The sequence below is a fragment of the Lipotes vexillifer genome, unplaced genomic scaffold, assembly GCF_000442215.2.
Source record: "Lipotes vexillifer unplaced genomic scaffold, Lipotes_vexillifer_v1.1 scaffold738, whole genome shotgun sequence".
NCBI classification, from domain to species: Eukaryota; Metazoa; Chordata; class Mammalia; order Artiodactyla; family Lipotidae; genus Lipotes; species Lipotes vexillifer.
Genome location: NW_006769699.1, coordinates 1717924 through 1731716, shown reverse-complemented (window position 1 = coordinate 1731716; position 13793 = coordinate 1717924). Strand labels below are relative to the sequence as shown.

At 42.7% G+C, this 13793-nt stretch overlaps 1 protein-coding gene across 1 annotated transcript in view; it reads right to left on the bottom strand.

Moving 5' to 3' along the window:
• GAD2 (glutamate decarboxylase 2) overlaps positions 1 to 13793 on the bottom strand; it is a 67362-nt gene that overhangs the window by 31580 nt on the left and 21989 nt on the right. Inside the window, exon 8 of the mRNA XM_007445868.1 lies at positions 10484 to 10563. Coding sequence (XP_007445930.1) covers positions 10484 to 10563 — 80 coding nt within the window. The remainder of the gene's footprint in view (positions 1 to 10483; positions 10564 to 13793) is intronic.

The following is a 13793-nucleotide window of genomic DNA, read 5'->3' as shown; positions in this document are numbered from 1 at the left end:
TGAACTATAATAATTCTACCAACCTTTCCTAAGTGCTTAGAGCTTGGCTCTGTTCACAGAGATTTGTGTGCAAAGAAGAAAGGACGCGTGACCCTTCGCGTTTGAAATTGACTAATGTTACAACCACCGTTGATAGCAGCAGCCCCGGCAGTGATAACGAATTACCAGTTTTAGAAGCAGTCACTGTACTATGCCTTACTCCTGATCTCTGCCACTCATGCCAACCCCGCAAGAGAATTTTTACTGTCCTTACTCTGCAGATAAGGACACTAAGGCTCATCGAAGCGGATGAATGTGGCTAAAAGTTTGGAATGTGGAGACAGTAACCAGGTTTCCACTCCAGACCCTATGCTACTTGTGTGTATTTGAAGAATTCAGTTCCTCTGTTTACACATTTATAAATTGATATTACTAGTACCTCCCTCACAAGGTTTACAGGAGGATTGAATGACACAGTAAATATCAAACACTGTAAAGCACTAAGTATAAAACTCTGCCTAGCATATAGTAACTAGTCAATGCATGTTAGTCTCATTGTTATCACTAGCGTTACTAGCATTGTGTGATTTGCAGGATGCCACACAGTTAGTAGGGGCAGATTTCAAACTTAGAGCTGTATTCTGACATCAGATCCCGGGGTTCTCAGTGCTGCACAATAAATGTCTTCCGAAGCGTTTATGGGGTTTATGAAAAAATGCCTGCTACCTTGACTTAACAAGAAACCTTTCAGGTTGAGTCCTAGAATTGTAATGATGTAGGTCATATTTCCACTGTGGTTTCTTGGAAGCACCCACCCTGGACTGAGTAGTTCCCAGTTCGTATTGCTGTTAGTACTGATGAGTAAAATAAGAAAAACATAGACCCTCCCGCTAAAACTTATCACTCTATCATCCTTAGATGATATTGTTCTATGTAGCCCCCAAAGGCTACAGGAGTAACAGAAAACTGCTATTTTTTTGTTTTTGTTTTTTAACTAGTCAGTGCTTAGCAAGACTATTTGTCATGTAGGTTAAGCAAAGGGGATTCATGGACTGAAGTGAATTTTCAAACTGTCTGGACTGTGTGGTGACTTGACAATTGGCGTGGATTGACTTGGAAAAAAAAGTGTTGCAGGAATTATACAGTAAAACATTCTCAGGGACTACCTTGGGGAAAAGAGCTCCATGTGTGTCCACACGGCTGCTACCCACGTGATAACTTATCCTAGGAAGGGCTCGTAAGATAAAATAATAAACAGCAGTCAAAACAGATCATTCAGGAAGGACTGGCCTTAGAAAACCAAGCCCTTCGCCAAAAAAATTTTACCGCAATTATAAACAGTGAACTTCCTTGGTCCCTTTAAGATAGAGTTTGATTCGGGAAAAGAACTTTATAATAATGAACAGTATTTTTCTCCTTTAAGATTTGTCTTCCAATATGCACAATGGGATCCCTTGGCATTATGGTCAGGATATGGGAACAGTATGTTTTTGGTGATTTTTGTGTCTAATTCTAGTAATTAAAAGAATTTGAAAAAGGATAGATACATGTATATGTATAACCGAATCACTTTGCTGTACACCTGAAACTAACACATCATGGTTAATCAACTACACACAAAAAATTTTACATTTTCCAAAAGCAGTGACTTATACTTACTCCCTAGAGTGATGGGCAACTGAGGACCCCAACCATGATGCAGTAAAGAGTTATTTTCATATGAAAATGAAACCTTATCGCTGCCACTGGGAATTAACACTGGGGCTGAGAGGGAGGTAGACGACGAGGGAAACTGTGTGGGCAGGAAGGGATGCTGGTGGTCTCTCATCACCCCTCCTCCTCCCCAAACTGCCATTCCTCTTCCCTGGACATGTTGGTACAGAGAAGAAAAGGATCATGATAAGAAGTTCAAAGGACTTCCCTGGCGGTCCAGTGGTTAAGACTCTGCACTTCCAGTGCAGGGGGCACAGATTCGATCCCTGGTCAGGGAACTAAGATCCCATGTACCTTGTGGCGTGGCCCAAAAAAAAACAGAAGTTCAATTTACCATGTAAGAAACCATGCTTGGCTATTCTAAATAACTTTCGAGTCAAAAAGGAAATCAAAACCGCACTTCCAGAACATTAAAAATTAATGACATGGGAATAGGGCATATAAAAATATGAGAAGCACCCTAAATCATTCTCAGAGGAAAATGTTTAGCCTGACATGCTTTTGAAATTAAGTAACAGGGAATTAAAAATAACTAAACATATTTCATTCAGGAAGCTAGGAAAATAACAACAAACATTGTAGGCAGAAAGGATGAAACAAGTTTTTTCAGTGATGTAGAAACTTTATAAAGTAAACCAAATTAATAAATTCAAAAGCTCATACATTGAAAAGATCAATGAATATACAAATATCTGATTAGTCTAATAAAAAAGAGAGAAAATGTAACATTTGAAATGAGAAAGAAGGTTATAAAGATATTTTAATATTACAAAATAATTCTATGTAGAGCTTTATGAGTTTTAAAGAAATGGGAACCTATAAAAATAATTCTAAGGTACAACTGGGTGAAAAAACATTGAAGAGATGAATATTAACATGTGCTAAGAATGGAGAAGATGAGGGGGACCTTCAAGATGGCTGAGGAATAAGATGTGGAGATCACCTTCGTCCCCACAGATAAATAAAAAATGCATCTACCTGTGGAGCAACTCCTACAGAACACCTACTGAATGCTGGCAGAAGACCTCAGACTTCCCAAAAGGCAAGAAACTCCCCATGTACCTGGGTAGGGCAAAAGAAAAAAGGAAAAACAGAGAAAAAAAGAATAGGGACGGGACCTGCCCCTCAGGGAGGGAGCTGTGAAGGAGGAAAGGTTTCCACACACTAGGACGCACCTTCACTGGTGGAGATGGGGGATGGGGAGGGGGAAAGCTTCAGAGCCATGGAGAAGAGCGCAACAGGGGTGTGGAGGGCAAAGCAGAGAGACTCCGCAGAGAGGATCGGTGCCAACCAGCACTCACCAGCCTGAGAGGCTTGTCTGCTCACCCGCTGGGGCGAGCGGGGCTGGGAGCTGAGGCTTGGGCTTCGGCTGGAGCACAGGGAGAGGACTGGGGTTGGTGGCGTGAACACAGCCCGAAGGGACTAGTGCACCACAGCTAGCCAGGGGGGAGTCCAGGAAAAAGTCTGGAGCTGCCTAAGAGGCAAGAGACCATTGTTTCGGGGTGTGCGAGGAGAGGGGATTCAGAGCACTGCCTAAACGAGCTCCAGAGACGGGCGTGAGCCGCGGCTATCAGCGTGGACACCAGAGATGGGCATGAGACGCTAAGGCTGCTAGTGCAGCCACCAAGAAGCCTGTGTGCAAGCACAGGTCACTATCCATACCTCACCTCCCGGGAGCCTGTGCAGCCTGCCACTGCCAGGTTACCCACTCTCACGACTATTATTCAACATAGTTTTGGAAGTTTTAGCCACAGCAATCAGAGAAGAAAAAGAAATAAAAGGAATCCAAATCGGAAAAGAAGAAGTAAAACCATCCTAAAGACGCTACCAGAAAACTACTAGAGCTAATCAATGAATTTGGTAAAGTACCAGGATACAAAATTAATGCACAGAAATCTCTTGCATTCCTATACACTAATGTTGAAAAATCTGAAAGAGAAATTAAGGAAACACTCCCATTTACCACTGCAACAAAAAGAAGAAAGTACCTAGGAATAAACCTACCTAAGGAGACAAAAGATCTGTATGCAGAAAACTATAAGACACTGATGAAAGAAATTCAAGATGTTACAAACAGATGGAGAGACATACCATGTTCTTGGATTGGAAGAATCAACATTGTCAAAATGAGTATACTACCCAAAGCAATCTACAGATTAAATGCAATCCCTATCAAACTACCATTGGCATTTTTCACAGAACTAGAACAAAAAATTTTACAATTTGTATGGAAACACAAAAGACCCCAAATAGCCCAGGCAATCTTGAGAAAGAAAAACAGAGCTGGAGGAATTGGGCTCCCTGACTTCAGACTATACTACAAAACTACAGTAATCAAGAAAATATGGTACTGGCACAAAAACAGAAATATAGATCAATGGAACAGGCTAGAAAGCCCAGAGATAAACCCACACACATATGGTCACCGTATCTTTGATAAAGGAGGCAGGAATATACATTGGAGAAAAGACGGCCTTTTCAATAAGTGGTGCTGGGAAAACTGGACAGCTACATGTAAAAGAATGAAATTAGAACATTCCCTAACACCATACACAAAAATAAACTGGAAATGGATTAAAGACCTAAATGTAAGGCCAGACACTATAAAACTCTCAGAGGAAAATATAGGCAGAACACTCTATGACATAAATCACAACAAGATCCTTTTTGACCCACCTCCTAGAGAAATGGAAATAAAAACAAAAATAAACAAATGGGACCTAATGAAACTTAAAAGCTTTTGCACAGCAAAGGAAACCATAAACAAGATGAAAAGACTTCCCTAAGAATGGGCGAAAATATTTGCAAATGAAGCAACTGACAAAGGATTAATCTGCAAAATATACAAGCAGCTCATGCAGCACAATATCAAAAAAACAACCAACCCAATCCAAAAATGGGCAGAAGACCTAAATAGACATTTCTCCAAAGAAGATATACAGATTGTCAACAAACACATGAAGGGATGCTCAACATCACTAATCATTAGAGAAATGCAAATCAAAACTACAGTGAGATATCTCCTCTCATCTCACATGGTCAGAATGGCCATCATCAAAAAATCTACAAACAGGGCTTCCCTGGTGGCGCAGTGGTTGAGAGTCCGCCTGCCGATGCAGGGGACACGGGTTCGTGCTCCAGTCTGGGAAGATCCCACGTGCCGCGGAGCGGCTAGGCCTGTGAACCATGGCTGCTGAGCCTGCGCGTCCGGAGCCTGTGCTCCTCAACGGGAGAGGCCACAACAGTGAGAGGCCCGCATACCACACACACACACACACACACACACAAAATCTACAAACAATAAATGCTGCAGAGGGTGTGGAGAAAAGGGAATACTCTTGCACTGTTGGTGGGAATGTAAATTGATACAGCCACTGTGGAGGACAGTATGGAGGTTCCTTAAAAAACTACAAATAGAGCTACCATATGACCCAGCAATCCCACTACTGGGCATATACCCTGAGAAAACCATAATTCAAAAAGAGTAAAAGAAGAGAACACACCACAATGTTCACTGCAGCACTATTTACTAGCCAGGACATGGAAGCAACCTAAGCGTCCATCGACAGATGAATGGATAAAGAAGATGTGGCACATATATACAATGGAATATTACTCGGCCATAAAAAGAAACGAAATTGAGTTATTTGTAGCAAGGTGGATGGACCTAGAGTCTGTCATACAGAGTGAAGTAAGTCAGAAGGAGAAAAACAAATACTGTATGCTGACACATACAGTTACATGTTGCTATTAGTTACATCCTAACAGTTCGTTAGGATGGCTATTATCAAAAAGACAAGAAAAAACAAATGTTGGTAAGTTTGTAGAGAAAAGGAAACCTTTGTACACTCTTGGGGGGAATGTAAATTAATACAGCCACAACGGAAACAGTATGGTTAAAAGTAGAAATAGAATGTGATCTATGAATCCCACTCCTTGGTAATTATCCAAAGGAAATGAAATCAATATTTCAAAGAGATAATCTGTACTCCCGTGTGAATTCCAGCGGTATTCACAATGGACAAGGTTAGGAAACAACCTAAAGTGTCCTTCAACAGAGGAATCAGCCATAAAAAAGAAGGAAATTCTGACATTTGCTACACACGATGAACCTTGAGGCAGTCATTGTGTTGAGTGAAACAAGTTAATCACAAAAAGACAAAAAGGAGTGAGGTACTGAAAGCAAATTCACAGACACAGAAAGTAGGATAGCAGTTGCCAGGGGCTGGGGGGAAGGAGAGCGGAGAGTTTTGAATGGGGTTAGACTTTCAGTTTGGCAAGATGAAAAGAGTTTCGGAGATAGAAAGCGGTGATGGTAGCACAACAATGTGAGCATAGTTCACATTGCCGACCTGTACACTTAAAAACGGTTAAGAGGGTAAATTTTATGTGTATTTTACCACAACTTAAAAAAAAAAATGGAAAACACAAAAAAAGAAGGGACCATGCTTAATTGTTGAACACTTGGAGTTCTCTTCTGAGTCCAACCTCTGATTCTTCACTTCCCAGCTATGTGACCTTGGAGCTGTCACACCCTGCCAAGACCATGAGTCAAGTGGAGAAAGGAGACCACGTCATACCGTTTAAGACTACTGTGTATATAAAAACTCTTCACAACCTATGTCAGCACCAGGGAAATGTGAGGTAACATACTTCTGTGTCTCTAATAAACGAATGAATTAGAGCAACTGTGTAAAGTGCTTAGGACTGTGCCTGGTGTGTAATAAACACTCCATATGTGTCAGCTATTATTATTTTAGAATCCTTCCTGGTATAGGACATAATGAAGCACAGACACTGCTAGCATCTCTGAATTCTCTGCATCCAAACCCATAGGAGATATGACACTCAGGGGGCTCCCCACAGCCCTGAGCAATAATAATTGATTCAGGGTGAAGTCTATCTTATTAAGGTGCACTCAGTAGCTCCCTGAGGACCAGAAAGTTAATTAGCTTCCCTACTGCCTCCAGGCACTGGCCACAACTCAGCTAATTTAATAAAAGAGCATAATGACCCCAGATTATTTATACTTTCAATTGTTTACATCAATTGTGTGGTAAAGTGTGGCAATTCACAAGAGAAGGGAAATGTAACTGTAACTGACAAAGCTAAGCGATAAGTTGAAAGAACTAAAAATGTACACAAAAGCATAAGTAGTTAATTTTTGTGGTATAAAAGTGTTAATCAAAATAGCTAACAGAATTCTTGTGTTACAAGGGAGCTAGGAAGGCTGGTGACTCTTCTAGTCGTGTGCCAACCAGGCATCACGTATCTTGGTCAGACTTATTTTCTGTAAGGTTTAACAGCAATTTACTAGTAATTTAGGTAAGTGAAAGGGAACCCTGAAGGAGCAAGCGATGGAGAAATCTAAGAGAATGGGAAGAGAATGCTAGAGAAATTACTTTCTGTGCCAACCAGGCATCACGTATCTTGGTCAGACTTATTTTCTGTAAGGTTTAACAGCAATTTACTAGTAATTTAGGTAAGTGAAAGGGAACCCTGAAGGAGCAAGCGATGGAGAAATCTAAGAGAATGGGAAGAGAATGCTAGAGAGAATTACTTTCTTAAAGTACCTGTAAGTCCATACTGATAATAAATAACAGAGACATACAGATAGACTGACAGACAGAGACAGAGAAAGAGAGATGGAGAGAGAGAGAGAAAAGGGTAAAGTTCTTCCTTACAGTAGAATGAAAGGAACTAGTAAACTTAGAAGGAATGATGGCGTTAGAAAATCACTATTTTGCAACCATCGTAATAATAATTCAGGCAAGAATCATCAATGGATGCTAAACTACTAAACGAATGTTTTAGGAGGAACACAATATTTATATAGTCTTAAAGCATCCCCTACAGATATTTACTAACTGCAAAGTAGAGAATAGTCATTTTACAGTGGAGAGACCTGGTAGGCACCACCTTAACCAATAGGCAAGCGGACATTACTCCTGATCAGATGCACTTGAGGAAGACAGGCATCGCCTCCCTGGAATTCCTGCCCAAAATGCATCGCCTGAAATCTAACTGTAAGGAAACGTCAGACAAAGCCAAATTAAGAAATATTCTGCAAAATAAATGGTTTACACTCTTCAAAATATCAATGTCATGGAAAACAAAGGAAGGATGAGGACATGTTTCAGATTAAAGGGGAATAAAAAGGCATGACAACTAAGTGTAATCTGTGATCCTGGACAGGGAAAAAAAATAGCTCCAAAGGACAGTATTGGGACAACTGATGAAATTTGAATAGGGTGTATAGATTAAATAATAGTCTTGTGTCAATGTCAAATTTCCTGATTTTGATAACTGGACTGTGATTATGTAAGTGAATATCCTTGTTATCAAAAAATATGCATTGAAGTATTAAGGCGTAAAAAGGACATGTCTGCAAGGAATTCTAATGGTTCCGAAAAAATTATATCTATAATATACAAATAATTTATGCATGTAATATTCATTACATTCAACATGTAATATTAAATGGCATACATGGAGAGAAAGAGTGATCAAGCAAATATGTCAGAATGTTAACAATTGGTGAATTTGGATGAGGGTGTATGAGAGTTCCTGTTAGTATCCTTGTAATTTTTCTTTGTTTGAAATTATTCACAAAAATACAAAGTTAAAAAAAAAAAAAGGCTGGATGAATAAAGGTCCAATAACCCTTCCAACTCTGAGGGTTTCCCGACTGAAATCCATCAGCAGCTGGTCAGCGCAGCAATAGCCCAGAGCCCTGCCCCCTCCGCTCCCTGCCAGCCCTCCCTAAACCTCGCCCCTGCCCTTCCATCACCACTCCTGTTTCCCCCTCTGTCTCCTTCCCATTTTATAATGTAACATGATTTCAGACTTCTTGTGAGCTCTTGAGAGGAAGATCCTACATAATTTTAGCCAAAAGAATAAGGAACTTACAAAGGAAATGAAGGCTCGGCTATTTTATCCCTTTTTTTTTTTTTCATATAATCCACATTTCATCTCTAGCAGACCCTTCATTGCACAGTTAAATACACCTTGAGTTCCCTTCCTTAAAACAACCAAACCGGGCTTCCCTGGTGGCGCAGTCATTGAGAATCCGCCTGCCGATTCAGGGGACACGGGTTCGTGCCCCGGTCCGGGAAGATCCCACATGCCGCGGAGCGGCTGGGCCCGTGAGCCATGGCTGCTGAGCCTGCGTGTCCGGAGCCTGTGCTCTGCAACCGGAGAGGCCACGACAGTGAGAGAGCCTGCGTGTCCGGAGCCTGTGCTCCGCAATGGGAGAGGCCGCAGCAGTGAGAGGCCCGCGAATCACAAAAAAAAAAAAAAAAAAAAAAAAAAACAACCAAACCAAAACCATCCTGCACTCGACATCTTCTCCGTCGAGCTTCTGCCCTACCACCTTCCCTTCACGGCTCCACCTCTAGAAACGTCTGCCTTCTATCTCCATTTCCTCTCCCCTCACCCTTCGAGCCCCTGCAAACTGCTTTCTACCCTCACACCTCTACTGAAGCTGTTCCTGCCAGACTCGCCAGCCACCAGGAAAGCTGAGGGGCAGTTGTTGACCCTCGTTTCATCTACTGGTGGCATTTGCTGCTGTTAACCACTCCTTCAGGAAACACGCCCATGGCCCTCATGGCCCTGGGTCCTGATGCCTTCTCCAACAACTGTGGCTGTTGCTTCCCAGTCTCCACTGCAGGCCCCTCTGACTCTGCCTGTCCCCGAAATGGGGATGCTCCTGAGCTCTGTCCCAGGCCACTCTGCGTGGCTCCCACTGTACACCTTCTGACATCCAGGCTGCTATTCCCAGTTGCCTACCTGACACCCTCACTTGGACGTCTCATCTCATAAGCTCTTCACACTCGGCAGCTCCAAATCTAAACTTTTCACTTTGGCGGGGCTCTCTGCCTCAGAGAATAGCACCGCGAGGGCTTAGCTGGTGAGCCCGAAGCCTGGCGTTCCCCCTCGACTCACCTCTCAACCTGCACACTCATCGGCCAGTCAGTAATTCCTGTCAGTTCCAGCACTTCACCTCCCCTGCTCCACCTCAGGTGAGCCTGCCATCCTTCTGACGTTACCGCATCTCCCCACTTAGGCCATACACAGTCAGGGAACTGGGATTACACCTAATGCTATTCTAGAGCCTAGTGCCATGGTGAGCAGTCATAAATGTCTGTCTAATAAATATATATGAATAAATAAATGGTGAAATGGGTGGCATCCTTTTAATTTAGTGGAATTTCTTACTCCATCCTTTAAAGACTAAATGTATTTTCTTATATTAATATTTTAACCTCCCCTCAACCTTTTTCCAGAGTACCTACAAAGTTTGGGTGCCAATTAAGACGGATGTTTCCTAAGAGAGCTCTTTGGCTCAGGCACTGAGCTGATGAGTTGCTGGGGGCATTATTTACCTCTTGCTCCCTAAACTGTCCCCCCTCCTGTAATCACTCCATCAAGTTCACACAATCTTTGGTGCCTGGAATGATGACACCTCCATAAATCAGTTCTCAACCTGCTGGTTGTTGCTTAAGTGCCCAGGTGACGAATGTCCTTCTGCGCCTTCTTGGTGCAGAATATTTTGATTGATTTAACAAAGGTTCTGATTCAGTCAAAGGCTGTGAATGCGTTAGTGGCATGGAGGAACAATGTCCCAGGACTCCAAGCACGAGTGAAAAGGAAACAGCAAAGGCCAGCGGCTGGGATGGACGCAGGTTTGCTGTTCTACAGTCATTGCCTGTTTTCCGACTTTAGTCCTTTTAAGATATATGTGTAGAATTTGCAAACTGCTAACCGACAAGGGTTGCAGATTCATGCTCACCTTTCATCACATTTAATCAGAATCACACTGTCTGTTCCAATGCCCAAGGCTGCAGCTCCCTTCTTGAGAGAAAAATGGCTCTGTAAAAGAAAGTACATTTGTATCACTACCATCTATCTGCTTAAGTCTTGATCATCTTGCAAAACTGAAACTCTGTATCCATTAAACAACAACTCCCCATTCCTCCCTCCCCAGCCCCTGGTGACTACCATTCTACTTTCTATCTCTACGAATTTGACTACTTTAGTACCTCATGTAAGTGGAACCATACAATAATTATTTTTCTGCGACTGGCTTATTTCACGAGCGTAATGTCCTCAAGGTTCATCCACGTTGTAGCATGTCTCGGAATTTCCTTCCTTCTTAATGCTCAATCATGTTCATTTTATGTATACACAGCAATCTGTTTGTTCATTCATGCATCAGTGGACCCCTGGTTTGCTTCTACCTTTTGGCCATTGTGAATAATGCTGCTATGAACATGGATGTACAAATATCTCCTCGAGCCTTGCTTTTATTTTATTTTATTTTTTTTTTATTTTTTTTTGCGGTACGCGGGCCTCTCACTGTTGCGGCCTCTCCCGTCGCGGAGCACAGGCTCCGGACGCGCAGGCTCAGCGGCCGTGGCTCACGGGCCCAGCCGCTCCGCGGCATGTGGGATCCTCCCGGACCGGGGCACGAACCCGTGTCCCCTGCATCGGCAGGCGGACTCCCAACCACTGCGCCACCAGGGAAGCCCTGAGCCTCGCTTTTAATTCTTTTGGGTATATATACCCAGAAGTGGAATTGCTGGATCATATGGTAATTCTGTTTTTGAGGAACTGCTCTATTGTTTTCCATAAAGCTGCACCATTTTACTTTCTCACGCACAGTGCACAACTGTTCCAATTTCTCCATACCCTTGTCAATGGTTGTTGTTTTCTGTTTTTCGATAATAGTCATTCAGATGGGTGTGGGGTGCTATTTCATTATGATTTTGCTTTGTATTTCTCTAATCATTAGTGATGTTGTGCATCTTTTCGTGTGCTTATTGGCCATTTGTACATCTTCTTTGGAGAAACGTCTATACAAGTTCTGTGCCCTTTTTTGAAGGGGGTTGGTTGGTTTTTTGTTGTTGTTGAGTTCGCTTGGGCTTTTGCATGAAGATAACAAGACCCTGGAAATGATCCAAGAACCTGTTACCCCAACACACAGTAACCTACGCCAATCTCACAGACAAGGCATAAGAACACAGCAACAGCAGCTGTGTATTGTACGGCTCCCAGACTGATATTTTGCTACCCAGAGATTACATTCAGTTTCTTTCGAGTTCAGTGAAATTGTGTGCACTCAAGTAAGAGAAGCTGGCCTGAAATCCAGCACTCTTCATCCCAGACTCATTGGAGGGGCTGTGTGTTGTGGAGATGACTGTCCAGCCCAGGGTGTGATCAGGAAGGAGGCATCAGTCACTGCCTTGGCAAACAGCGCCTGCGGAAAGGCCACCCTGACAGCCCACCACTGAATCTTTGTGATTTTGGTTATTGATTCCAGGGAAGAATCTGAATCTCGATGGCTGTAATCACTGTGCAGTCTGGAGAGTGGAGAGGGGCTAACCTAGCCCAGCTGTACTGCATCTGTGAGCAGCCTCTTACTATTAACTACAGATCATTAAGCTGTCCAAAAGGAGAGCCGCTTCCTCAATTTACATCACCAAAGGGCTGCTGACTGGAATTTTAAATGATGGCTCCGGCGTGTACTCTCCTCATGCCTGCTTTTGACTCTGAATTCTTTTTCTTTTTTTTAAGTTAATTTTTATTGGAGTAGAGCTGCTTTACAATGCTGTGTGAGTTTCCACTGTTCAGCAAAGTGAATCAGCTATATGTATACATATATCCCCTCTTTTTTGGATTTCCTTCCCATTTTGGTCACCACAGAGCACTGAGTAGAGGTCCCTGTGCTATACAGTAGGTTCTCATTAGTTATCTATTTTATACATAGTATCAATAGTGTATATATGTCAACGGCTCCTCTGAATTCTTAAATGTGCAGCCTAGGAACTGTTAACATGCATATTTCTAGGGGGTGTGGCTAGTAAGGAAGAAGAAATCACATTTATAACAGCAGCCAATACTATAAACCAATAAATGAGGCACTGAATAGAGGAGCTCTAAAAGCCCCGTGTAGCTAAGAGTAGAGATGGGAAAGGATCATTAGTCTCATTTTACAACCTTAGGAAGACAACATGCAGAATCCTTAGGAAGATACCTGGGAACTAGGAAAGCTTAATCGGAAAGATACATGACTCCTCCACCAAAAAAAAAAAAAGTGTTCTCTCTTACATAGTTACTGGATCCCTGGGCCACCCCTGAAAGAAGATGCTCAGGGGGAAAACAGCACTAAGTCTGTTTCTGCCAGGAGGGCACAGAATCGAGGTGCCAGCTGCCCCACTGAGTAAGCAGGCACTACCCAAATTAGGCCCCTCGGTGAATGAGCTTGTAAGCACTGTTAGAATCAAACACAAACGGAGACTTGAATATTCCCTGAGCAGACAAAGCCAGTTTAGTCAGAGAAGCAAAGCTTAATTTAGCTGATTTTGCAAGACAAGTGAGGCTCACTTGACCTGGGTCACTTCTCACTTAACGCGTCTGAAAATCGTGAGACTTAACTTGTTCTCCCCATTCATATGAGGGAACCACTAACCAATTCCCTTTCATTTAAGAAAATTCTAATATTGCAACCAATCACTGGGAAGAATCAGCAGTCACTGCCTCCACGTTTTATAAGCTGCTTTGTAAAATCTACCTCTGAGTCTCCTTCCACGTTTTGTTTGGAGCGCTCATGGTTTGCAAACTGTCTTTTTGGCATGTGTGTAACAGGGAAGAGCAAAATCTGACTCCATGTTGGATCTGTTTCTTTCACTTCAACCTTTGCTTTTCGTTGCTTTTGCTACTGTAATCAATAAAAGGATGCTATCTATAACTGTAAGCTTACATAACAGCCTGCCTCAGGGAACCCTGCCCCTCTGCCTGAATGTTAAACTAAAGTGCCTTTGTTCAGCTCACAGGGAGACATTCTGACCCTGCCCACCTGTGAAAGGCTACAGAAAAGAAGAAATTAACACATCCCCTCCCCAATGCTGGCCAAGCCAGGAGATATTTTGCAAGACTTATGGCCTTTTTACTTTACTTCCTCACCCCCTCCCCCTCTCTGTTCTATAAAAGAAACTGGCATCCAGACCCCAATAAGTTGGTATTCTGGGCTGCTAATCCTCCATCTTCTCAGACACCTGGCTTTCTGAATGAATTCACTATTCCTTGCCTCAACACCTCGT